Genomic DNA, 24688 nt, shown 5'->3' with positions numbered 1-24688 from the left:
TGTATAAGGAGGCCCTGACGGCAGAAGAAAGGAAGGTACCCTGTCTTCCTGCAGGACCTGAGGCTTCAGCCAAGAGAAGCAGCCAGCTCCCAGCGCTGCTAAGTGAACAAAAGGGTCGTCATCAAGAAGGATGGTGTCTATCCAGGGCTTCATCTGTGATCCCGGGGAGCAGCCCTACCAGGGGCTGATGCTGTCACTTTAGCTGTCCTCTGGGTCCCCAACAACTGCCAGGGCGACATCAGCCAAGGACAATCTTACTGCTCAGGCTGACCGAGCACAGGGGTTGGCGGAGGGACAGGTGCCGTTTGTCCTGTGCCTGCAGACAGGGACCCAGCCTCTCTGACAAGCTGAGGATGGAGAGCAAGGGAGGACCGTGTGTTTCTAAATAACCACAGCTCGTTAGGCGATCCCGTGAAAAACTACAATGGAAAAATTCAGTGAGGATGCACAGTTTGCTTTTTTTTTTTTTTTTTTAATGGGACACTCTGTTCTTTGATGATGAGAAACTTCAATGTCACGACTGCACCTTTCCACGATAAAGTGAGAGTGATTGTTAGGAAGCAGATGACATCTCATTATGAGGAAAAATAAGGGATAAATTATTTTTCATGATCTACTGAAAGGAAAAGAGTGTTTCATCTCCCTCTACCCTCCCCAGCATCTCACTCCCCTCCCCACTAAAAACAGAAAAACTACAAAATGCAAACACATCTCAGAGGAGATAAAAGAAGAAAAAATGCTTCCAAGCTTAGGAGCTGCCCACCCTTAAAAGGGACAGCAGTACATGCATGAAGCAGTATCTTTATATTTTGGGAGAGCACACTGCGGAGCGCGGTCCCTAAGGGATTAATTGTACTGTTCTCATCCAGTCTGGGTTGCACGCTTTGTTTTTGAAGTCCTACCATCAGCTTTATGGCAAATCCATGCGTTGTTTTCTAAGGTTTCTGTTCTGTGTCGTTTCTTTCCTTTTTTAAAATTAGCTCCATCCCATTAAAAAGAAAATCTAGCTTATTTCTAACAACCTGTAAATATTTTACATCAGGCTATGGGAAACCTCAAATGACAGAAAACGAATAGAATGTTGCCGAGGTTATGTACTCGATGCTTTAATAACCTCAAAAGGGAAATAAATGCAAACAAGTACATGTCATATCACGGGTAAAAGAGAACAGAGTTTAGTTTACCAAACAGTGCTGTGTTTTAAAAACACACCACTCTTGTTTCCACGGTTTTCCCTTTGGACTTACACCTCAACCTCAGTTGCTAAGGAACTGCATATACTGGAGATCAGATTTCTTCTTTATAAACTTGATGCAGTGGTTAAGTCCCAAATGCATTTTGTCTCTTGCCGTCTCATTTAGATTTTTGGGAGGAAAGCATTCAAGTTCTATTTCTGATCACTTTTTCTCCCTCTGTGTAATAGTAAGTGATGTAACAAAATCATGATGTAACAAAATCAGAATCCCTTCTGAGTAGGAAATAGCAACCCCCTCCAGTATTCTTGCCTGGAGAATTCCATGGACAGAGGAGACTGGTGGGCTATAGTCCATGGGGTTGCAAAGAGTTGGACAAGAATGAGCACACATAACAAGGGACTTTCCCCTCCTACAGCATTAAATAGAGAAAGAGAGTTTATAAACTATGATTACTAAACTGTATTTGTGCAGAAGTTTTCGCAGGTTATGAGGCTAAATGTTGGGAAAGATTGAAGGCAGGAGAAGAAGGGGATGACAGAGGATCAGATGGTTGGATGGCATCACTGACTCAATGGTCATGAGTGTGGGTAAACTCTGGGAGTTGGCGATGGACAGGGAGGCCTGGCGTGCTGCAGTCCATGGGGTCACAAAGAGTCAGACATGACTGAGTGACTGAACTGAACTGAAGGCTAAATGTTGGAAAGATAGAGGTAGGGAAGGCGAGCTTAATAGCAACAGTGTTTGGTAGCTATCAGATGACTATTACTCTAGTTTTATTCTGTTCCGATCCCATGTTAAAACATGTAATATTGCCATTGCATGACATATAATATGGCATATTCAGAGTGTTTTGGATTGGCCACAACCCACTCTGATTACCCAAAAAGTGCAGAATGCTCTTTCTTAGGAGACAATAGCTAAAATAATAATGCGGTTCTTCACCTCTGGATCTTCTCAGTCTAATTCTTGCCATGATTGTTCAGGGTTCCTCTGCCCTGGATGAAGAGAGCTGTCAATCAAACAAGATCCCCGTGCACTGAGATACTGCTTTAATGTCACCTGCCTGTGCATTGCTAATGAGAAGCTGGCCTTTGTGGACTCTCAGGGTTGAGGGTTGGAAGTGGACCCAGGGTCCCCCGGGCACCCTTCCCCACCTCCCTGGGATGATGCGCCTTGTATGGTTAAGACTGTCTCCACATCAGGGGGGCACCCCAGTGGTCACAAATCACCCCCCTTCCCCTCGGGCTGAAATCACCTCCCCGATAAGGCATCATTCTGTATGTTTTATTTTACCAGAAAAGGATTTCTCACCCAAACACAAGAATAACTGTTTTTCAAGGTACGCAATCTTCCTTGCATCTACTTCAGACTGCTGACAAGCCCAAATATCAAGTCTGTGCTGCTAGTAATCCCCTCCAGATTCATCACTGTTTCAGCTGCTTCCTGGCTGGGAGAGGAGGGAGGCCACCCTGGTTGCACACTGAGACGCCAGCCCCATCAACCCTGAGCAAATCTCATGTGTCACATGGCTTATGTTTTCAGGAAGGGGGTTCACTGCACCCAGTTATCTCACTTGTGCCCTTCTGAGGCCCCTGAAAGCTGTAGGAAGGGGAGCCCGGAGCAGATAAAGTAGGTAGGTGGCATCACTTGCCCTCGGGGGTTCATGGTGGGGGGGGATGGGGACACAGACATGTAACCATGGAGATGCTGTGGATGGTGGAGATGGACCAAGTGCAGAGGGCAGCAGAGCCTGGAGGCCCCAGGAAGGGTAGAACAAAGGCTGCTCGCTTCTGGAGCTGGCTGCCCTGAAAAGGCAAGAAACTTAGCTAGGGAAACTAATCTGAAATTAATGAATGCTTGGAAAGAAAAAAAGTCTTAAAAAAGAGAGAGAGACGTGATTTATGAAAAGGTGCTGAAAAGCAAGGAAACTGCAAAGTCTTCTAGAAGGTACAGCCAATGAGAGCCCAGGAAGCCCACATGGAGTGGGTTTTTTTTCTTCACTTGATTAGATTTGAAGACAGCGATACTCTGCAGCATAGGTGAGGGAAAGGACCAGGAGGCATAGAGGAGAGAGGGCGGGGCAGGAGGAGACTGCGTGTGGGGAAGGTAGAGCTGCAGGCAGGGATGCTGCAGGACAGAGCAGTGAATAAACAGGGTGGAGCTGCTAAGCCTGGGCTGTGACCCCCCTTCAGTGCTGGAGGGGAAGCATGCATCCTCTTCCTAAGGACAGAGCAGACCCTCAAACAGGAAGAAGAGGAGGCTTGGTCCAGGGAGACGCACAGGGAAGGAAGGCGGTCCTCTAGCCATGGTCTGCTGACCCGAGCAGAGATCCCCCGACTCCCAGGAGCCCCCTACAGCTCATGCCGATTTCTATAATGCCAAGACTGGACTCCGTACTCCTCTGTGTTCAAGGGGACCCTTGTGAAGAAGCACCATCCAGGGCACAGAAGGAAGATGGGGCTCCCCTCAGAGGGGGGGGGCAGTGAGGGCTGGGGCCCACTGGGTTCTCATGTCCAGGCTCATCTTCCACAGCCATCCCCTGCTGATGGCTTCACATGCTCCCAAAAGGGGTCACCCAATGTGCCCATGGGAGAATATATTTTATAAACTGTGAAGTGCTCTCCAAATGTGAAGCGTACGCCAGGCAAGGGAAAGAGTGATGTTAATTTTGTTGCATGAACATTGAGGACCCCCCGACTAAGTTTGGGGGAGAATGGATACATGTATATGTATGGCTGAGTCCCTTCACAGTTCACCTGGAGCTATCACAACATGGTCAACTGGCTACACCCCCATAGAAAATGTTTTTGGCGTTAAAAGAAAGAGAGCTGATCATGTGATTTTCATCCTTTCTTTTGTTGATGTTGTGTACCACACTGGTTGATGTGCAAGTGATAAACCACTCTCATAATCCTGGAATAACTCCAACTGGATCATGAAAAAAAAAAAAAAACCCAACAACAACAAAAAAAAACGAGTCCCCCTCAATCTGAGTTCCCTTGCCAAGTTGATGTTTAATCTCTCTATCCAAAACTTTATTCCCTTCCTTGTCCCCTCTGACCTCAACCCCTTTCTTGTCCCCTCCGACCTTAGTCCTGGGCTAACTGAACATTCATTGACCAGTCAGAAGACTAAAATTGCTGCTGTTAACAGACTATAATTGCTATTGTAGATATAATCATTAACATACGGACTCAGGTGGCTTCTCCAGAACAAGATAAGCTAACAGACCCCCCAAGGCATGGAAGGCCTGGCCAGAGAAGGCAAGGGGGCGGGGAACATCCAGAACCCCTACAACTGCAGTGAAGCAATGGCAGGAGATGTCCCGAGAAGATAATTAACCCCAGCTTCTTGGTTCTTCCCCTTTAAAAACAGCGCCAGCTCAAAGACCAAGCGTCGGTGCATCTGAGGCTGTCTCCCGCTCCTTGCCTGACACCCTGCAATAAACCCTAACTTTGCTGCAAACACTTGCTCTCAGAGTTTGGCTTTCTGTGTTGCAGGCACACCAGTCCTTTCTCATTTACAGCATCCTGAGAAAAGACTATCCATTTCTGCTGAACTTAAAAAGAAAAACTGGGTTAAATATTTGTTTTACACCCCCCTTTTAATTTAAGGTGTTTATAATAACACTGGCTGACTCTTAGAAAAAGAAAGAAACAAATGTATTTGGATTTGTATATGTATGTACACACACAGGGCTTCCGTCATGGCTTAGACAGTAAAGAATCTGCAATGCAGGAGACCTGGGTTTGATTCCTGGGTGGGGAAGATCCCCTGGAGAAGGGAATGGTGACCCACTCCAGTATTCTTGCCTGGAGAATTCCATGGACAGAGGAGCCTGGGGGACTGTAGTCCAGGGGGGCGCAAAGAGTCAGGCACAACTGAGCTACTAACACATACATACACACATATACACACACACACAGATGGGCTTCCCTTGTAGCTCACTTGGTAAAGAATCTGCCTGCAATGCAGGAGACCCGGGTTTGATTCCTGGGTCAGGAAGATCCCCTGGAGAAGGGAACTACTACCCACTCTAGTATTCTTGCCTGGAGAATCCCATGGAAAGAGGAGCCTGGTAGGTTCCCAATCCATGGAGTTGCAAGACTTGGACACAACCAAACCACCACACACACACACACACACACACACACACACTCTAGAATTATTTCTTTTACAATATGGATATAGTCCAATTATAGAAAATATTTTCACTTCCCCCAAGTCTCATCTCAGTTCTGCACTTCCTAGTAGCTTATTGGTTTCTTACTATTAAGTGCTGCTTTTTGACTATTTTTCAAGAGGATATCAATTGCAATGAAGGCACAGGTAAGCCCACCTCAATAGATATATATCATAGTTGTTTTAAAATTCTATTCTCACTAGAAAACTTAGTGACCACACACTTAATTAGAATTTGAATGCCACTTACCAACTAATTACAGAAAAGGAACCACGATACAGGAGGGGCAGGGCCCTTGAAAATTAGCCAGGCATCTAAGACGATTGCGGGCGTGCTCAGCCTCTCAGTTGTGTCCAACTCTTTTACGACCACATGGACTATAGCCTGACGGGCTCCTGTGTCCATTGGATTATCCTGGTAAGAATACTGGAGTAGCTGCTGCTGCTGCTAAATCACTTCAGTCGTGTCCGACTCTGTGACCCCAGAGACGGCAGCCCACCAGGCTCCCCCGTCCCTGGGATTCTCCAGGCTAGAACACTGGAGTGGGTTGCCATTTCCTTCTCCAATGCATGAAAGTGAAAAGTGAAAGTGAAGTCACTCAGTTGTGTCTGACTCCTACTGACCCCGTGGACTGCAGGCTACCAGGCTCCTCCGTCCATGGTTAGGTCACAATAAATTAGAGAGCAGGGAGGATGAATTCTGAAGTCCAGGGAGCTACTGATTGTGACCAGCAGAGCAAGTATTTCTCTAGCCATAGAGAAATAAGCGTTCTTTTCCATATGAAAACATTTAAAATTGCCTTCCCCATCCCACTAGCAGGGAAGGCTCACCACTGCAGACTTCAGATGCCTCCAGGTTACAGGCAGTGGTTTTCCACAGAAGTGGCTGAAGGCATGTGACCTTCATCTTATCCTCATCACCACCCCCACCCCCACCCTGGCTGCCCTGGGTCCCCAGTACCAGCAGGAAGTAGGGGTCCCACAGCAGTCTACAGGGGCGTCCAGCCTCACTCTCCGTTTCTCCCACAGTCCATCCAGGAGAATCTGCCCAGTCCCTCCTGTTAATTCCACTCCAGGAAATCTGTTTCACATCTCTCTTCCAAGTCTTGTCAAGTCATCCTCCAAGGACTGTCTGACACTCCCGTTTATGAGTTCTCAAATGACCATGATCACAGCTAATGAGGCACGCGGATGGAGAAGACATTCTGATTTTAAATTCACCCAGTCTCAAAGGCCCGGGGGCCCATCTCTTTCCCTCCCAACTGCCATCACCTTCCCTACATTTTAAGAAGCCACCTGTTTGTAAAGTTAATTAAGATAAATAATATTTTTCAGCATCACTGCTTTCACCAATGACTACTATTCTAATAGCATGATTTCTACTACTCTTTGGTGCAAATAGATAATATTTTAACAACATTAGGGGTTATGTAACTTTGGTCGAGTGGCCTGGAAATCTACCCACAATTTATCATATTATTTTTGGAGCAAAGTGTATTCTCAATAAGGTTTATGAATTACAACCAGGCTGTAAGCTGCAGACAATACCAAATACAAACACACAAACGAATATAAAACCATAAAAAGAACCCCTCTAAGGTTGGTCCCCTCTCTGCTGTTTACACAGTAAACATTTACTATACAGAGAGATGGAGCAAAATCATGGAGCCTCATCAAATTTAATTCCAGATGGCACCTCTCTGCTGTCACCAGGCACCAAGTCTAACTGTAATAGTATCCTTAGCACAGTGCGATGATGAAGCAGATAAACATGCTTCCCCCAAAGTCCTAGATGTATTCCAAAGCCAAATATTCAGAAGTGTTTTTGAATTTTCCAATCACTGTTTCCTTAAGGCAAATGGCTGAGAAATGACTGTATTACAATAAAGCATTTTTACATTGTGAAGGAAAAAAATGAAAATTCATAATATTTGCATTTAGGCAAAAAGCTCTCATTTACAGATAATGTAACGGAGTTGCCCCGTCGAAAGGATAGGCAGGAGAGAGAGCAACAAACAGCAGCAACGTGATCCGGATACTATTTAATCGCTGTTCCCGCCGTTGTGCATAACTTGTCTTCTCTCTCAGGCAAGCAGTTTGAAACATGTCACTAAATCCAGTTGTCAGTGAATTAACACGACTGAGATGGAACTCACCACCAGCTCTTTTAACACGACTGAGATGGAACTCACCACCAGCTCTTTTAACACGACTGAGATGGAACTCACCACCAGCTCTTTTAACACGACTGAGATGGAACTCACCACCAGCTCTTTTAACACGACTGAGATGGAACTCACCACCAGCTCTTTTAACACAATTGAGATGGAACTCACCACCAGCTCTTTTAAAGTTGGGTTTCATCACCACCGGCTTCATCTTCTCCCAGCCCACCCGACTGGCGGCCAAGGCCGTTTGAATCCAGACATCATGTCTCTCGTAGCCCTCCCTCCCTGCCCCAGCCCTTCTCCAGGTCATCCGCCTCTGTCTCTCTAGTGGTGGCCACAAGAGCATCTCGATCGGTTTCCCCACCTCTGTTCTCACCTCTGTCTCATTCATTAGCCACACTGGAACCAAAGTCACCTTTTCAAATAGGCAAATCCAAGCAAACCACACCTCCACTGAGAACTCTTCAAAATTCCCCACTGCCCTAATGATCAAGACAGAACTTCTTACCCTGACTGAGTGGGTCCTCCCTGGTCTGGGTTCTGTTCACCTTGCCACCTGCCCTCCTGCCTGCTCCTGGCTTGTGCCGTGTCCCAGTCATAACAAGCATCTACCATTTTGCACCTGGAATTCTCTTGCTTTCCAGAAGACAGGATATGTCACTCTCTCTAGATCTCTGGTCTCAGCTTGACCTGACACTTAGGGTCCTGGGGTAAACACCCTATTCTTCTGTCTCAGACTTGATCACATTCTCTGATAGCTGTCTGCCTGTCTGCTTGCCTTTCTGGATTAATTACTGCACCAGCAAGGGCTGAGTCAGTCCTTTTTCCTATTTCATCTTCAGTGACTAGCACCAGACCTGCCACATCGCAGGTGTTCAAGAAACGCCTGTTGAAGGAACATATTCATGAAGACCCCCTTGCCCACTGTGTTCCATAGTATCTATTAATAGTGAAACGATTCTCCATTTAATAGTGAAAACACTCCAAAATTATATACTAAGCACCTAAGAAAGCGGTGCTCATTAAGCAGCCCCCCTACTTAGTTTCAATCTTGATGTGTTACTGCCAGAAAGTGAAATTTGCTCAGTGGTGTTTGACTCTTTGTGACCCCATGGACTATATATAGCCTTTGGGAGTCTCCAGGCTGGAATATTGGAGTGGGTAGCCGTTTCCTTCTCCAGGGGAGCTTCCTGACCCAGGAATCAAACCAGGGTCTCCTGCATTGCAGGTGGATTCTTTTCCATCTGAGCTACCAGGGAAGCCTTTTGAAAAAGGCTTGGTCCTGTTTGTATGTAGATTAGAGAAGCAGTCAGTAGTCCCTGTAGCCACCCTCCCCCAAATCTGTGCCAAACAGCCACCTATGATTAAGAGCAAATGGAAATTTAACCTGTCATTTCAAAAAGTACGCTACCTAAGCCTTAGTAACTCAACTAAAACCAAAAAAAAAAAAAAAGTACTACTGAGTAGATCCAGTTGTAAACGTCTTTCCCCCAAAGTGGCGGAACCCAGCAGAAGTATTGCTGATACACATGTTGTAAAAGCCAAGTATTTCCAGCATCTGTCCTCTAGCATACTTCTGCTTGCCCCTAACTGGCCCTAGTTTAACAAGTCCCAGTAATGCGAGGCACAAATTCAATACAAGGGAAGAAAGGTCAGCTCTAGTCAAGGATGGGTGAAAATAAACAGGCGTGGCAGCAGCCTGCCTGGAGTAAAGCCCTAGCATATTGCTTTACATATTTTTAAAAGCTCTTCATATCTTTCAAAGCTCTTTTGTGTCCAGTGTCTGTGTGGTCTTTACTTTCAAAAGAAGGGATGGAAACCCTTTACACCCATTTAACAGCTGGGAAAACTGAAGGCCTCAGAAGTCAAGGCCTTTGCTCAAGGTCACAGAGCTGGGGGCGCAGTGCACAGACAAAGGAGGTCATGTTCAGGGGGCCTGGCAGAAGTGGAAGTTCTTTCTCTCAGCCACGCTGAGGTCACCTTGCAGCACTGCTAGAAACTAGAGAGGAGAAGCCGCAGGAATCCAGCGTATCTCTCAATCAGCCTGAACCATCTGCCTCGGTCCACGCTGCCCCTTTTCTCCAAAGTGTACTCTAAATAGCAAGGTGATTGGGTTAAAGGAAGAAGTCACAGTCAAGGAGAGCAGAAAAGAGAGGAGGACCTTTTATTTTCCCTTTCTCCTAAATATTACTAGCTTTGCCCTTCCTTAGAACACAGGCAACTCCAAACATTCTCCTCTGAGACTCTAGGCATGAGCCACCGGTCAGAGGAGCCTGGCGGCTCTGCAGAGGCTGAATGACTGGCACAGCTATTCAACCTGTCCATCTTTAAAGTGGGGGTGGGCACACCAGGTGCTTCAGGTAGGACCTGACACCTTGGAAGATGGGTTAATCTTTCTTCCCCCTCCCACGAACTCACACACGAAGTTTGGGAAGGACACTTCTTGAGCATCACTGAATTCATCAAAAATTAAAAAAGGCACTTTTCTCTGCCTTGAAACCTACAGGGACAGGTATCTTCCCAGACGTACGAGAGTAAAACTGACTCACTCCTCTTCCTTCCTGAGCTCATGTCCAGCCCCAAGCGGGGGCATGGTTGAACTTCCCTGGTGGCTCAGACAGTAAAGAATCTGCCTGAAATGTGGGAGACCCAGGTTCAATCTCTAGGTCAGGAAGATTCTGTAGAGAAGGAAATGGCAACCCTCTCCAGTACTCCTGCCTGGAGAATTCCATGGATAGAGGAGCCTGGCGGGCTACAGTCCCTGGCGTGGCAAAGAGCTGGGCACGACTAAGCGACTAACTCTTTCACTCTGGGCAGTGAACATATTGACACGTGCTTCCTGGAAAGAATGTATGGCCTGAAAGAGTTTCAAAGTATTATATGATGAAACACTGAATTGATCTCTTGGCATTTAAAACATGCTTTTAATATAAGAAGTCACATAGCTTTGAAAGAACTAGAATGCCAGATCTAGCAATGAGGGTGGGAAGGCCTGCTTGGGATGGGGCCACATCCAGTGGGCGCCTGCAGGGGAAACTGGGACAACTGGGACAGCCGTGTGGTGTCACACGCCGGGGAAGCCTTTGAAAAGCGGCACAAGCCTGCAAGCATTTCTAGTGTTAATCCAAAGAGATAATCAGAAACACAGATTCCTGAACAAACACGCTTCAGAGCACTGTTCATAATAGAATGAAACAGAAATCTAGCCACAGAGGATCAGTTAATCTGGGAAAGGTGTACCCTTGTGAAAGAATGCCATCTGAGATGAGTACTGAAAAATCAAGGGAAACTTGCCTCTGAGATGAAATGGAAAGAGGTTACAATTTTGTTTTAGAATATATAGATAGATATATATAGATATATATATATAGATAGAAAAGAGATGAGGAGGACAAGCACTAAAATAATAAACAGCATTAGTTCTGGTGGGGGGGTGTCTAGAGATTACATTATATATTTTTATTTTCTTCTCTATGAAGAAAAGTGAAAGTGTTAGTTGCTCAGTCATGTCTAACTCTTTGCGACCCCATGGACTGTAGCCCCCCAGGGCTCCTACGTCTATGGGATTTTCCAGGCAAGACTCCTGGAGTGGGTTGCCGTTTCCTCCTCCAGGGGATCTTCCCCACCCAAGGATTGAACCCAGGTCTCCTGCATTATAGGCAGATTCTTTACCATCTGAGCTATCAGGGAAGCCCTTTCTTTTCTATACTTTTATTTTCCTTCTTTATACAATGACTATAATTAGAATATGGAGAAGGCCATGGCAATCCACTCCAGTACTCTTGCGTGGAAAATCCATGGAGGAGCCTGGTTGGCTGCAGTCCATGGGGTCACTAAGAGTCGGACACGACTGAGCGACTTCCCTTTCCCTTTTCACTTTCGTGCATTGGAGAAGGAAATGGCAACCCACTCCAGTGTTCTTGCCTGGAGAACCCCAGGGACGGGGGAGCCTGGTGGGCTGCCGTCTATGGGGTTGCACAGAGTCAGACACAACTGAAATGACTTAGCAGCAGCAGCAGCAGCATAACTAGAATAAAATTAATAAACTTTTTTTTAAAAAAAGAGAGGCCCTCTTCAAAACCCATTGGCTTTCTGAGCAGCTTAGGCAGTTCATGAAAATTTTAAAATTTTGAAAAAATATACATAACATAAAATTTATCATGTTCACCATTTAAAGCAGCAGTCCCCAACTTCTCTGGCACCAGGGACTGGTTTTGTGGAAGACAATTTTTTCCACAGATGGGGTGCGGTGGGGGAAGATGGTTGGGGAATGACTCAAGTGCATTATATTTATTGTCACTTTACTTCTATTATTCTTACATCAGCTCCACCTCAGATCATCAGGCATTGTGATCTCGGAGGCTGAGGATCCCTGATTTAAAGTGTGCAGTTCAGTGGAATTAACTACATTCACAGTATTGTCTAACCATCACCACCATCCATCTTCAGAACTTTGTTATCCCAACCTGAAACTCTGCACCCAGAAACAATAGCTGAAATTCCTCCCTCCCTGAAACCCTAGTAACTGCTAGTCCACCCTCTGCCTCTACGACGTGACTATTTGAGGTACTGCATATAGGTGGAGGCATCTACACACACAAAACATGTCCTTTTGTGTCTGGCTTATTTCATAGAGCATAACATTGGAGAAGGCAATGGCACCCCAATCCAGTACTCTTGCCTGGAAAATCCCAAGGATGGTGGAGCCTGGTGGGCTACAGTCCGTGGGGTTGCTAAGAGTCGGACACGACTGAGCGACTTCACTTTCACTTTTCACTTTCACGCATTGGAGAAGGAAATGGCAACCCACTCCAGTATTCTTGCCTGGAGAATCCCAGGGATGGGGGCGCCTGGTGGGCTGCCTGCCGTCTATGGGATCGCACAGAGTTGGACACGACTGAAGCGACGTAGCAGCAGCAACAGTAAAGTTCATCCATGCTGTCGCATACATCGTGATTTCACTTCTATTATAGGGCTGGAAAGCATCCATTGCATGTACGTACCACATTTCATTTTATGATGCCAGCTTTCTAACCAGACTTTAATTTTTAAGCATATCTGAAAATCAAAATGATCATATAACTGACAGATGTACATTCATTGAAGAATTAAAAACACCAAATAGTACAAAATAAGGAGAAAAGTCACTTTACACAGGGAGTCAAATTGTCCACCTGCCTTAAACCCACTAAAATCCACAAGAATGAGCCTTTTTTTTTTTTTTTTTTTTTTTTTTGCCGCAGGAAAGAGTCACAGGGCTATGGACTGTAATAACAACGAGTGGCCTCAAACTCAGTTATCTGGGACTGAAGGCATCCGTGTCGCTTTGTCCGAGCAATCAAAAAGGCTTCCACAGCACTTGGAACAGCAGCTGGCCCCTGGGAGAGGGGGTACCAGAAACCTTCTGGGCTGATGGAAACAATCCCTCTCTTGACTGGTGTGTGTGTGTTTAGTTGCTCAGTTGTGCACAACTCTTTGCGACCCTTTGGACTGAAGCCCAACAGGTTCCTCTGTCCATGGGATTTTTCAGGCAAGAATACTGGAGCAGGTTGCCATATTCTCTTCTGGGGGATCTTCCTGATCCAGGGGCCGAACTCACATCTCCTGGGTCTCCTGCATTGCAGGTAGACTCTATACCCACTGAGCCATCAGGGTGTGGATTACATATGGGTATACATTTGTCATCGGTCAAAACTCATGGACCTGTTCACGTAAGATCTGTACACTTCACTGCATATAAATGGAAAAAGGAAAGAAAAACAGCCTCCTCCCCTGAAAGAGGACATATGCAGCCTAAAAGCAATGAATCATGAATTTTAGGAAAACAAAAGTGGTTCTGCATCTCAGCCACCAGTTGCTCAGGGCCCTACAGTGGATCTTTGGAACTAAGTCCAGGCTCCTAAAACAGTGGCTCTTCCAGGGAAGCCTGGTAAACACTTGGACTAAACTGCCAATGGCACCAGGGAGCCTCACTGGGTTTGGTAAGCAGCCCAAGAGGTGTGAGATGCAGGTGGTGTTGACACGGAAAGATGTGAGGCTCAGTGTGGGAGGCCGGGAGGTCCACCCTGACCTCACGTGGGACTCCAGGTGATGCAACGCTACAAAGGAAATGGGAGGGGGTGGAACCATAACCGTCCCAAGAAAAAACAAGCTCCCCGGGAGAGCTCCAGGGAAACAGAACTGAATGTGAGTCTAAAGCAGAGCAGAGACCTCTGACTCCCCGTTTTGGATCAAGCGGGTAGCAAGGGGTCTTTTCAGTTGCTTCTGCATTGGATTTGGCTAGGATCCTGAAGAGGTAACAGCTACCACTCTCTGATGAAGCATCATTATTTGTTACTCTCCTCTGCGCTGTCTGTCGTTATGAAATGTCAAGTTTAGGCCACACATTGTGGGAGGCAGCTGTGTCCCAGCCACGGTGAATTTCCTGCCAAGCCATTTAAAGGAGTCAGATGACTTTTTTTCTCTTTTTTTGTAATCTGCTATTTTAGATTCTCCACATCACCATTGCCCTGTGTTAAAATGCATGACCCAGTGGCCAACAGATCTTGGGGTTGTTTATGAAGCCGCAGTCAATAGTATACATACTTCTTAGTATCCTAAAGACACCTCTGAAAACACTAAACAGCCACACCTATGCCAATTGGCAAATGAAAAAAATGATAGTCTGAGACTCAGAAACTTCCCTAGACTTAATGGTATATTTCTTAAAAAAAAAAAAAAAAAGACAAAAAACTGAGCAGGGATGCTGACAAGCTTATTGATGTGGCCTCATTATTATTTGGCTTCCCCTGGGCAGCTCCTTGGAAGAAAAGTTATGACCAACCTAGATAGCATATTCAAAAGCAGAGACATTACTTTGCCGACTAAGGTCTGTCTAGTCAAGGCTATGGTTTTACCTGTGGTCACGTATGGATATGAGAGTTGGACTGTGAAGAAGGCTGAGTGCCGAAGAAATGATGCTTTTGAACTGTGGTGTTGGAGAAAACTCTTGAGAGTCCCTTGGACTGCAAGGAGATCCAACCAATCCATCCTGAAGGAGATCAACCCTGGGATTTCTTTGGAAGGAATGATGCTAAAGCTGAAACTCCAGTACTTTGGCCACTTCATGTGAAGAGTTGACTCATTGGAAAAGACTCTGATGCTGGGAGGGATCGGGGGCAGGAGGAGAAGGGGATGACGGAGGATGAGATGGTTGGATGGCATCACTGACTCGATGGACGTGGGTCTGAGTGAACTCCTGGAGTTGGTGATGGACAGGGAAGCCTGGCGTGCTGCGATTCATGGGGTCACAGAGAGTCGGACACGACTGAGTGACTGAACTGAACTGGGCAGCTCAGTGGTAAAGAATCTACCTGTAATACAGAAGCTGCAAGAGGTGTGAGTTCAATCCCTGGGTCAGGAAGATCCCCTGGAGGTGGAAATGGCTACCCACTTCAGTATTCTTGCCTGGGGAATCCCGTGGACAGAGGAGCCTGGTGGGTTACAGTCCACAGGGTTGCAAAGAGTTGGGCATGCCTGAATTGACTTAGCAAACATGCATTACTCTTTAGTTAAGAAAATCAGGAGTGACCGGCTCTCACCATGTAAATACTTATGCTGGACCACAATCCTGAAAGTTCTCCCACCCAAACCAACCCTTCCTGTGCGCCTCACAAGGTAAGTCACCTTTACTTCTGATATCCTGGGAAGATCACGGCCACAGAGCCAGCTCCTGTCCCTCTCATTCTGGCTTAGTTTGCTCCTTTAATCTGCTGGTAAACATTCTGTGTTCCAACCATTTAGTTCCAGTTGCATGCCCTGAGGAGTCTCAGCCTCACATTTCCAGTCATCCTTGAAAGTTCTCAGCCAGAATCCTACTTTTGCTGTTCACTTCCTCCCAGCCTGGAGTCATAGGTCCCCCAGGGCCAGCCGCAGTCCCCATCCAGGCGGGATGAAAACGGGTGCACTGTAGCCAGACAGAGGAGGCTCAGGACATGTGCTGAGAATGTAGGCAAGGAGGTGCCTCTCACCTCCTTATACTGGAGAAGAAGGAGCCATCCACCCAGCCCCTCACCCACCCCAAGGTTGGGGACAGAGACGTGGACTCATTTTGGTAAGAGGACTGTCCGTTCATACTGACAAACTCATCTACAGGAAAACAACCTTGCAACAGCACCAGGCGTCAGTCTCACGGAAAGTCTCGCCAATCTTGTGACGTCAAAACCGCATGGAAAATGTAAAAGCTGGCTAGACCCTGTGAGCTGTAACTCAGACCAGTAGAAATGAAGCTGGTCCATCTGCCCTTGGGACCATGCGGCATTTCCTGGACCAAATGTACACGCTCATTATCTAGTGGAATAAACACCACCTTTTCCCTGACAAATAAGTAAGTTATTTCCCTTCCCAAGATGGACTTGGAAAACATTTTTGGCATGGAGAAGCAACTATATAGAACCAGAAAGTTGTGATGCAGAAATTGTCAGCTGACTTGAGATAATTGCAGTCTTGGTCATTATAAGCTCATTTGTTCTCAGCATTGTGAATGGTACTTGGTTGTTGGCATTGCAGCTGAATGACCCCCAAACCATGGAAACAGCAAAAATAAAACAGAGGGACTCGCTTGATGGTCCAGTGGTTAAACTCCGATCTTCCAGTGAAAGGGGCATAGGTCTGATCCCTGGTTAGGGAACTAAGGGGTTTTCCAGGTGGTGCAAGTGGTAAAGAACCCACCCACCAAAGCAGAAGACACGTGAGATGTGGGTTTGATCCCCAGGTCAGGAGGATCTCTTGGAGCATGCAACCTACTCCACTATTCTTGCCCAGAAAATTCCATGGACAGAGGAGTCTGGCAGGCTACATGGGGTTGCAAAGAGTTGGACACAAATCATGGACACATACACGCAGGAAACTAAGATCCATATGCCACAAGACATGACCAAAAACATGTATTAAAAAAACAAAACAAAACAAAACACAGGAACAAAACCTGGGGTTTATGTGGCTTGATATGAAGTCCACTAATTCCCTTTCCTGTGACTACTTTCTCATCTCTATGGTGGTTTACTCACTAAGTCGTGTCCGACTCTTGTAGCCAGCCAGGCTCCTCTGTCCATGGGATTCTCATCTCTACAGACAAGTGGTATCCACTTTGGGGACAGGAGAGTTTAGAGAGAAGGAGGCAGGGGAGACAAGCCGTGAGAACTACCTCTTCACGGCTTACTATTTCATCGCCAAGACCACACACTCACTGTGTGCTGCTTAGAGAGCTGAATACCTCGCTTCAGGTTATCACAAGCTGCAGTGTACAATGAGGCAACTTGCTCTGTGATGCTCTGACTGCAAAAGTGTTTCCTGTATGTTTTCTCAACTGATGTGACCTGATTTAAGAGCAGGGCCTGTGTCAAATGCTTCCCTTATTCAAATGTCATCTACCTGACAGGGACTCTAGAATCTCTCTAGAAGAGAAACAAAATTAGGCCAGGGCAGGAGGGCTAGTGTTACAAAGTGTGTGTGTGTGTGTATATATATATATATATTTCCCCCCCCCCCTCAAGGGAGGCCTCCAAAATTATATAGTCTTCATTTTTTTTCATGGACTTCTAATGGATTTTAGTTTCTGGGGTCCAGGGTAGATCCAAAGCAGAAAATGAAAAAGCAAGTATTCAACATGCATTTGCTATTTTCATTCATTATTATCTTATTATTTTTATTTTATCAGTCAGTGCCAAACTCGTTAAGTATTTTGAGTATCACCTGTCAGTGGATATCTTGTCAGCTGATTGCCTTGCACCACATTCACAAGCCACCAGAAAGATGTTCTTTGTGCTTTGCATACAGTATTTAATATGGTAGAAAAATGTGCAATATAGCTTTCCAGCAATAACAATCTCATACTACCAAAAGAAAACCAGCGATCTGCATTTTAAGGGATAAGCTTCAATTATCAAGAAAATGCACTCACAGAGAGGTAGCTCATATCCAGAAAATGCAGCATTGTGGCATCCCCTCATCGACTAATTAAGTCACAGGTGCTAAAAAAAATTACCGAATTGATTTTTTAAAATGCAGACATGACCCAAGTCACTCTGGTATAAGTTTAACGAGTTTATTCTGACTTACACAGGACCTTAAAGGATGACTTTCCACATATGAGCTCTTGCCTCTCATCCTAACATAATCTACCCCATTGCCCCAGATCAGACAAGGGAGAGCAAAAAGACATGGAAATCAGTTACTGGCCACAAATATGAAACTGGGCTTGTCACATCAAAAAAGTGAAATGGTACCATAAATATTATTATTATTATTTATTATCTATTACTATTATTATTTGGTATACTTTTAAAACTGCTTTTAAAGAATTTGATGTATTACTAGAAAAAGACTTAGATATTGTCTTGACGCATGAAGTATTAGATTACCTTCTGAAGGAAGAAGTGTTCTGACAAAGTAGTAGTTAGGTTGCTCATCAAACCACCCCAATAAATAAATGAGTAAAGAAAAGAACCACAAGATTATATCTTTGAGGTTCTAGAAATAATCTACTTACCTAAGTGCAATGAAAGCGAGGTACTTTAAATGCAAATACATCAGTATATCTAAAGGAAACTGGGAAAACACAGTGGAGAAGTAACTGTCAATTGAACTAAGGAGGGCCACAGTGTCCTTGACTAAATACAGACTGCCAGTGACCTCATTTTCTATGTATGAATGAGAAACTGAAATAGGCATCAACTTATGCCAGGCATAAAGCCCAAGGCAATCAGAGAAAACACATTATCTACCTATTACACAAAGATGTCCACTAAGTTTACACTGGAAAAAGCAAACAAAAAAAACCTCAACATTTAAACAATAGGAGAATATACAGCAAAGGAAATTATGCATATTCACACAATAACAAATTTATGCTGCAATTTCAAACCACAGTTAAATACTTTAAGTAACAAGGGGAAAATACCTGTGAGTTCTGTGAAACATACATACATACATATATGTATATATATCTTAATTATATATAAAAAAAGGCAGGAGATATCTAAAATATTATAGGGGTTTTTCTTCACAGTAGCATTAGAGGTAATTTACATTTTCCCCCATTTTTTAAAATACGTAACCAAACTTTGGGGGCTTCCCAGGTGGCACAGTGGTAAAGAATCCACCTACCAATGCAGGAAATGCAAGAGATTGGTTCAATCCTTGGGTCAGGAAGATCATCTGGAGAAAAAAATGGCAACCCATTCCAGTATTCTTCCCTGGAAAATCCCATGGACAGAGGAGCCTGGTGGGCTAGAGTCCATGGGTTTGCAAAGAGTGGAACCTGGCTGAGCCCACAAGCAAACCAAACTTTAAATGGCATATGTTACTTTACTAATTCAAAAACATAAATGCTGTTTTGAGAGTTAGTCCAAGAGTACAGAATAGACTGAAGGAGGAAAAACGTCTCTCACCTACAGTTACTTAGAAACTCATTCTGGGATCTCCTTTTCTGTCAGTACTTTGGAAAATGAAACAAGCAATGGACACTTTTGTTATTACTGAGGGCAAGCTCTGCCTGGGGAGCTCTTCCATCACTTAGTGACCTTGGATGAAGTGGCCAGTACCATGTACAACATTCACTTAAAAACACTCCCATACCTCCTGGAGACCTTTTTAAAACTGGGGTGGGCTGGAGCTCATTTCTCTACTAGTAGACAAGGGGAATATTTATTAAGCTACTTTTCTGGGGCTTCTCTCTTTCCACCCCCACCCCCCCCATTTTGTCATGTTAGTAATTTGAAACCCGCTTACAAACATGGAAACCTAACTAAAGGTTTCACAAGTAAGAAAGGGGGCTGGGGAAACGTGAAACTTTCCTGTCACGCATCTTACTCTAGTAATTAACAATTCATATGCAAAACTCTTTGCTCACAGATAACTTGGGTCTTTCCTGTGCCATACTGGACCCAACCAAATTGACTGATTCACTCAGGGTTATCTGAAATAACCTGCAATAACAAGTAATCACTTGGGTGTCAAACTGCCTGGCACGGAGCAGAACATGTTTCTTCCTCAGTGAGAACAACGTCATCTTTTTTCTCTTTTAAATCTCCCCAGCAAAGCCGTCCTTAACATTTTAAGTGTCCTGGCACGTGCGTGTGCTAAGTCACTTCGGTCACGTCTTTGCAACGTCATGGACTGTAGCCCTCCAGGCTCTTCTGTCCATGGGATTTTCCAGGCAAGAATACAGGAGTGAGTGGCGTACCCTCCTCCAGGGGCTCTTCCCCACCCAGGAATCAAACCCGTGTCTCTTAGGTCTCTAGCATTAGCAGGAGGGTTCTTTACCAATAGTGCCGCCTTTAAGTGTCAATAGATACCCTAAAAAATGAATTACTGATTTAGTCTACATAATTTGGTGAAGTGGGCTTTTAAGGAATTCAGGGACTTTGTATCAACTTTGATTTTAAACAGAAATTATAGCCCTCTGAATACGGTGACATCAAATGGACATTTGCAGATACTTCTGAAGAAATACATCATTCAAAACTTCTCTCTGCATCTTCCATCTTTCCTTAGCAATCTGTATTGCTCAGATGATAAAGACTAAGTGATTTCTACACAATTTGGAGCAATATCACTTGTTTCTTCCCTTTTCCCCTCACTTTTAACCAAAGGCTATGCCAACCTTGTCAAAGTAAGACACAGCATTGATTTAATTAATGATCTAGATAATTGGGCCCTTCTTATGTGACCCTCTTGGTCACAATCTCCCTTTCCTGAAAGACCTTGTTATGACCATCCTACATCTGTTGAGTCTTTTAAAATTCAAAATATGACAGCTAAGATTACATCTAAACCAAGGCTGGGACTTAGAAAAGTCAGAAGTTGCTTCTAAATTTCTAAGAAAACTCCTGGGGTGGCTCTCAGTGCATAATCAGAGACCAGAATGGCTAAGGGCCAGGGAGATGTGGTTTGAACCCTGACTCTGCCCTGTACTGTCTGTGTGAACTTATGCCTTAACACGCCTAGGCCTCTTATTCTTTCCCCATATATAACATGTGCTGAGACGTTACAAATACAAACGAAGTGCTCGATGAATGGAAGCAATGAATCCTTTTGATTCTTAATCTGTAAAAATAGAGATTAAATGATAATTTCACATACAGTACAATTTTCATAAAGCGTTCGACACACCTAAAGGGTTCTCCAAACATTATTCTAGTTTCTGCAATAAGGGATGTGTTCTTTTTTTTTTCTTTCCTCTTCTTCCTTTTGGTGCACTGCAGGGCATGTGGGATCTTAGTTCCCTGACTAGGGGTCAAACCCTTGCTCCCTGCATTGTAATCTCAGAGTCTTAACCACTGGACCATCAGGGAAGTCCATTTTTTTCTGTGATGCCTATGCTTAACATTAAAAAGCAGGTCATTCTATTCCATATAGCTTTTTTTTCCCCCCCAGTGTAGAATTCAACACGTGCCCCGACCTCCAAATTACTGCCACCATCAAAACGGAAAAGTGTGATGAAAGATCTTGTTAGAATAAATATTCCATAATATTCGGGTTTCTTCCTTGACTGACCTTAACATTATAGGGAAAGCTATACAAAACAGATAATGTTCCTGGAAAACCATCAGGAGGCCCTGGATGGACTGTCACAGGCTTTTTCGCAGCGCCCTCCCCCCAGCACTAACAGCTCTGAGATGACTGTGATAACTTCACATGGTCACATGGGCAGCTTATTCGAATTTCAGTGGAACTGTGCATATAGCTGGATTTTCATTTTAAAAGTTCTGTCCACATTTTCTACAGAAACCACAAACAAAGATGTTTACGAGCAGAAAAACCTTCACCTAAGAAACATTTTAAATGATTTCAGTATCCTTTCGTTCTTGAGACTTCAAAGTGAGTGAGATGCTTTATTTTTTAATTTTGGGTTTCTTCATCCTCTCGAAAGCTTGGGAACCAGGGGCTGTTCTGACCTTTGGACACCCATGTCACCTGCCTACTTGAGGATTAGTAAATTACTGAAATGTGAATCATTGTTCGCCCAGAGCAAGGTGTAACACACCTGCCTGCTTGGGAAGAAGGTAGAAACCTACATATTTCCATCTGTCTAGAGAACTAGATAAGACTCCGTGTCAAGAGCTGCATACTTTCAGAAGTCTAAAGTAGACCCATATTTGCATATAATAGGATCATTTTTCCTCTTCTTTATTGTGCCTCAAAGCAGCTGGACTAAAATGTTCTTTTATTCACAACCCACCTAAGACACGGTCACTCTTTAGCTCACGCTGTTATTCTTCCCCTTCAGTTTTACAGTAAGAAAAAGTCAGTTTTGTTCTTTGCACCCTACCCTGTTTTGTCAAATTATCATCTGAGGCTGGAAGGCAAAGCAAGGTTTTGGAAACATATCAATTTCTTCCCTCCATCTCTCTACCCTCAACTCTGTAAACTATCTCCACCACCAGGCAGCCTGTAACCTCATAAATACACTGGCACTTAAGGGATAAGGGCCTCAAAAAAAAAAAAAAAACAAAACACTTGTTGATAAAACTTGCTTCTGTGAAACAAGATGACTCTCTCAGCACTTTGCTTATGTCACCTACAGGGAGGAGCTTAGCGTCTCAAGGATGAGTTTCAATTAGACCCACCAGGATAGACCACTTGTATGGCTTCTTTTATGTCTAGCCTCCCTTTTATGATTTCAGGGAGAATCTTTTCTTTACACTAAAATAAAATTCTTAGTTATATCACCTTGCATTAAATCAAGGCAAATATGAGGCAACACTGTGGTATGTTTCAGGCGGTTTAATTATGGCAAAGAATACTCATTTCTCCCAGTTATCCCTATAACACACACACACACACACACACACACACACACACACACACACAGGCACTAGAGTGCAGGAAGAAGGGATCAGTTGAGCAACCTCAGAGCCTTTAGGGCAGCTCCGAGAAGATAAGAAAATAGTAAAAGGTTAAGGTGAACACATTGAACTTAACTTACCTAAAATGTGCAATGTAATAAGTTCAGGCCTAAAAACCTTTCCAGATTTTAGAGGAAATGCCCAAAGTCACCACTTAATTATGCAAGAAGGGGAGGGGAGGGGGAAAGGTGGAGCCCTTGGGGACCCTAGCGAGGTGCTGGCAGAGCAAAGTGGCAGCAGAAAAGACATAATATTTCATCAAAAGAACTAGGCTGGCTTCCTAGCTAGACAGAGGTCTCCAGAGGCTTTGCTACATTGTGAACACTTGTCCGCAATAAAATTTCAAGTAAAAAAGTAGCTTTTAAGGTGGGCTAAGCATTCGGTAGCTAAACAGTTGCATTCAGTCAAAAGTTCTGAGCGCAGAGAGACAAAGGCAAGCAGATACTCACCAAAAGGAGTCAAATGTATCCCCTTTTGAAAAACTATTTGTTTTAATTTTTTTTTAACTAAAGGTGCATCTAAAGTGATGCTTTTTCTATACAAACATCCTTTCAAGTCTCTCGACTTAAAGGAAAAGAAATATGATAGGACAATGGCAGGTGCTGCTCAGTCACTCCCGGGGCTATTCGGACACCTGCCCATCAAGGTGACAGGTGCTGCCCCCTCCCCCCAACACTCTTCCCAGCCGTAAAAATGCAACCGCATCCCGCAGGAGGCCTGCGAAAACGGTCCCCACCGGCGGAGTGGGGAGTGCCAAGCACCAAAGCCCCGCTGCTGGAGTCTGCAGCGCTTGATTTGCAATGACGCCACATGGAGAGAAACGGGGGAAAACAAGAAAAAGAAACAAGGATGAGAAGGCAACAAACAAAAATGTGCGCCCCTTCTTTGGTGATCCAAGAAGGGGGGAAAAAAAAGAAACCCCAAACTAGAGATGGCCAGTGGCTGGCTTATCAGAACACATCTGGGACACCTCTAATCCATACATGAGCTTTAAAAAAAAAAAAAAAGTAGTAGTACCTGGGAAATCAACTTGAACACATTCTAATGCAAAATTCCCCCCATCATCACCATCACCACAAACTCGGGATAAATAAAACCGCCGGCACTCAAGCTATTAGAAACTACATTTTACTCACAAACCAGAGGTTTACATAATCACAAATTACATAATACTCCTTCCTCGCACGAAAAACCTTTCTATAGGTGAAGCTCCAAGCCCTCCGGCTTTTTCACGTTTTCCAGGGAGAGCTGGAAAAGTCTGCTGAATAATTGGGGAGGGGGGGAGGAGGAGGAGGAATGGAATGCCAGAAAGTCATCTTTGACAAGCTGTCAACCCCACCAAATGTTCTAGGATTTTAAAAAGAGCCTCGTGGAGCAGGTGACTCGCCTCTGTCCCCATCCACTAAATGCCCGGGCATCTGAGGCCAAGGCAGAGAGGGAGCAAGGAGCTGGGCGCGGGGCGCAGTGTGGGGCGTCGCTGTCCGGTGGGGGGAGGGTGGTGGTGGCCGGGGCTTACCTGCTCCCCGAAGTCGATGGCTATGTTGGTGATACCCAGGGGCACCAGGAACCGGATCAGGGGCCAGTAGTGCGTGAGCGCCGGGAATTTCACCATAGTCCCCGCCGTGGGCTGACCCCACACACATCTGCCGCCGCGAGGGGACTGTGCCGGGAGGCGCGGGCCGGGCGGGGGCGCGGGAGGACGCGGAGGCCGGGTCCGGAGGGGCCTCGGGGCGGCGGCGGCGGCGGCGGCTCCTCCTCGCGGCTGCGGCGCCCTCTCTCCAAGCGCGGCTGCTCTAGCAGGAGATCCTCAAGCTCAAGTCCATCCCTGCTGCCCTCCCACACAACAAAGATCTGCCGGGAAAAAAAAGAGGAGGGACAGCAGCGGCGGCGGCGGCGGCGGCGGCAGCGGCGGGAGGCTCTGCTGACAGCGGCTCCATTATAAGCGCTTTGGGCCCGGAAATAAATAACCGCGCGCACGAGGCGCCGCCGCCGCCGCCGCCGCCGCCGCGCGGAGGAAATCAGGGGCGGGCGCGGAGGCGCGGACTCGGCCCGCGGCCCCAGGGGCTGGGGGCGGGCGGCGAACTGGGGAAGGGGCCGGGCCGGGCCGGGCCGGGCGGGCGGCGCCCTCCTTCCCGGCGCCGCCGTCTGCGCTCCGCTCAGCCGCGGGGGGCGCTGCGCACGCACGGGCCGCGGGGCCGCCGCCTCCGCCGCCCGGGCCGCGCGGTGCCCGGGACGCGCCGAGGAGGCGGCTGTG

At 45.7% G+C, this 24688-nt stretch overlaps 1 protein-coding gene across 1 annotated transcript in view; it reads right to left on the bottom strand.

Annotated features, from left to right (window-relative positions):
* The window catches only part of ANKH (ANKH inorganic pyrophosphate transport regulator), a 168608-nt gene extending 144197 nt beyond the window's left edge, over window positions 1-24411 (bottom strand). Inside the window, exon 1 of the mRNA XM_018065615.1 lies at window positions 23951-24411. Within this exon, the coding sequence (XP_017921104.1) occupies window positions 23951-24046 (96 nt within the window). The 5' untranslated portion in view covers window positions 24047-24411. The remainder of the gene's footprint in view (window positions 1-23950) is intronic.

The sequence above is a fragment of the Capra hircus genome, chromosome 20, assembly GCF_001704415.2.
Source record: "Capra hircus breed San Clemente chromosome 20, ASM170441v1, whole genome shotgun sequence".
Lineage (NCBI taxonomy): Eukaryota > Metazoa > Chordata > Mammalia > Artiodactyla > Bovidae > Capra > Capra hircus.
The sequence above is the reverse complement of the archived record's forward strand: the minus strand, read 5'-3'. Positions and strand labels throughout refer to the sequence as shown.